At 63.6% G+C, this 1,025-nt stretch overlaps 1 protein-coding gene across 1 annotated transcript; it reads left to right on the plus strand.

Moving 5' to 3' along the window:
* Positions 1-198: 198 nt before the first annotated feature.
* Positions 199-1,005, plus strand: LOC103809337 (sialidase-3-like; the record flags this gene model as incomplete). The annotated part of the gene is made up of 3 exons (XM_009082167.1): positions 199-339; positions 525-677; positions 803-1,005. Coding segments are annotated over exons 1-3 (497 nt in total), but the record flags the coding sequence as incomplete, so codon positions are not given.
* Positions 1,006-1,025: the final 20 nt, after the last annotated feature.

Here is a 1,025-nt window from a genome sequence, read left to right on the forward strand (position 1 = left end):
TCCATGTGGGAGGGGGTGCATGGGGAGATCAGGGCTGGGGGTGCAAGGGCACAGGGTCCCTGGTCTGGGGACACCGGGGGAGCTAAAGGGGATGAGGGCTTGGGCACCCTGGTAGGGTGCAGAGCCCTTGGGAACAGCCCGGCAGTGGGCACTGCGTGGAAGTAGAGGAACCTTTGCAGCACAGCGGAACAGAGGGACATGGAGACACCACAGGCAGGCAGGAAAGTGGAGTGTGACCCCACCAAGGGACTCCTCTCTCACCCCTCATCTTCCACCCTGTCAGGCCCCAGTGGGAACCTCAGGGAGGCCACCATGTCCCAGGCCACCACCTGCTTCGAGGTGAGCCTTCATTCCTGTCCCTCCATACAGTGGGACATGAAGGCCACCCCCTCTTTTTGCCAGCATTTAACCTCTTACATCTGACCTTCCCACCCTCCCAGCAGCAGGGGCATGGCAGGGAGAGCCCCCCACCACCAGCACCGGGATTCCCTCATGTCTTCTCTCCAGAGACACTGTTTCGGCAGGCAGGAGGGGTCACCTACCGCATCCCAGCTCTGCTCTACATCCCCGGGGATGACACCTTCCTGGCCTTTGCTGAGAAACGCTCCTCAGCCAGGGATGAGGACGCCAAGTACCTGGTGCTGCGACGTGGCCGCCTGCACGGCTCCTCCGTCAAGGTAAAACCAGCCTGGGCTGTAGGAACAAGCTGTGACTCCATCCCTGGAGCGATGCCGGGTGGTTTCAGGTTGCAGCAACACCCGTTCGTCCCACGGCTGAGTCCCGTTTCCCTCCTTGCCGGCAGTGGGGTCCGGTGGAGGAGCTGTCGGCGCTGGTGCTGCCCGGCCGCCGCACCATGAACCCCTGTCCCCTGTATGACGCGAGGAGCAGCACCATCTTCCTCTTCTGCATCTGCGTGGAGCGGGGCAAGACGGAGCGGCGCCAGATCTGGAGAGGGTGCAGTGCCGTGCGCCTCTGCTACACCACCAGCACCGACAGCGGCCGCAGGTGGACTGCGCTGCGGGACG

This window comes from Acanthisitta chloris, unplaced genomic scaffold (genome assembly GCF_000695815.1).
Source record: "Acanthisitta chloris isolate BGI_N310 unplaced genomic scaffold, ASM69581v1 scaffold27069, whole genome shotgun sequence".
NCBI lineage: Eukaryota > Metazoa > Chordata > Aves > Passeriformes > Acanthisittidae > Acanthisitta > Acanthisitta chloris.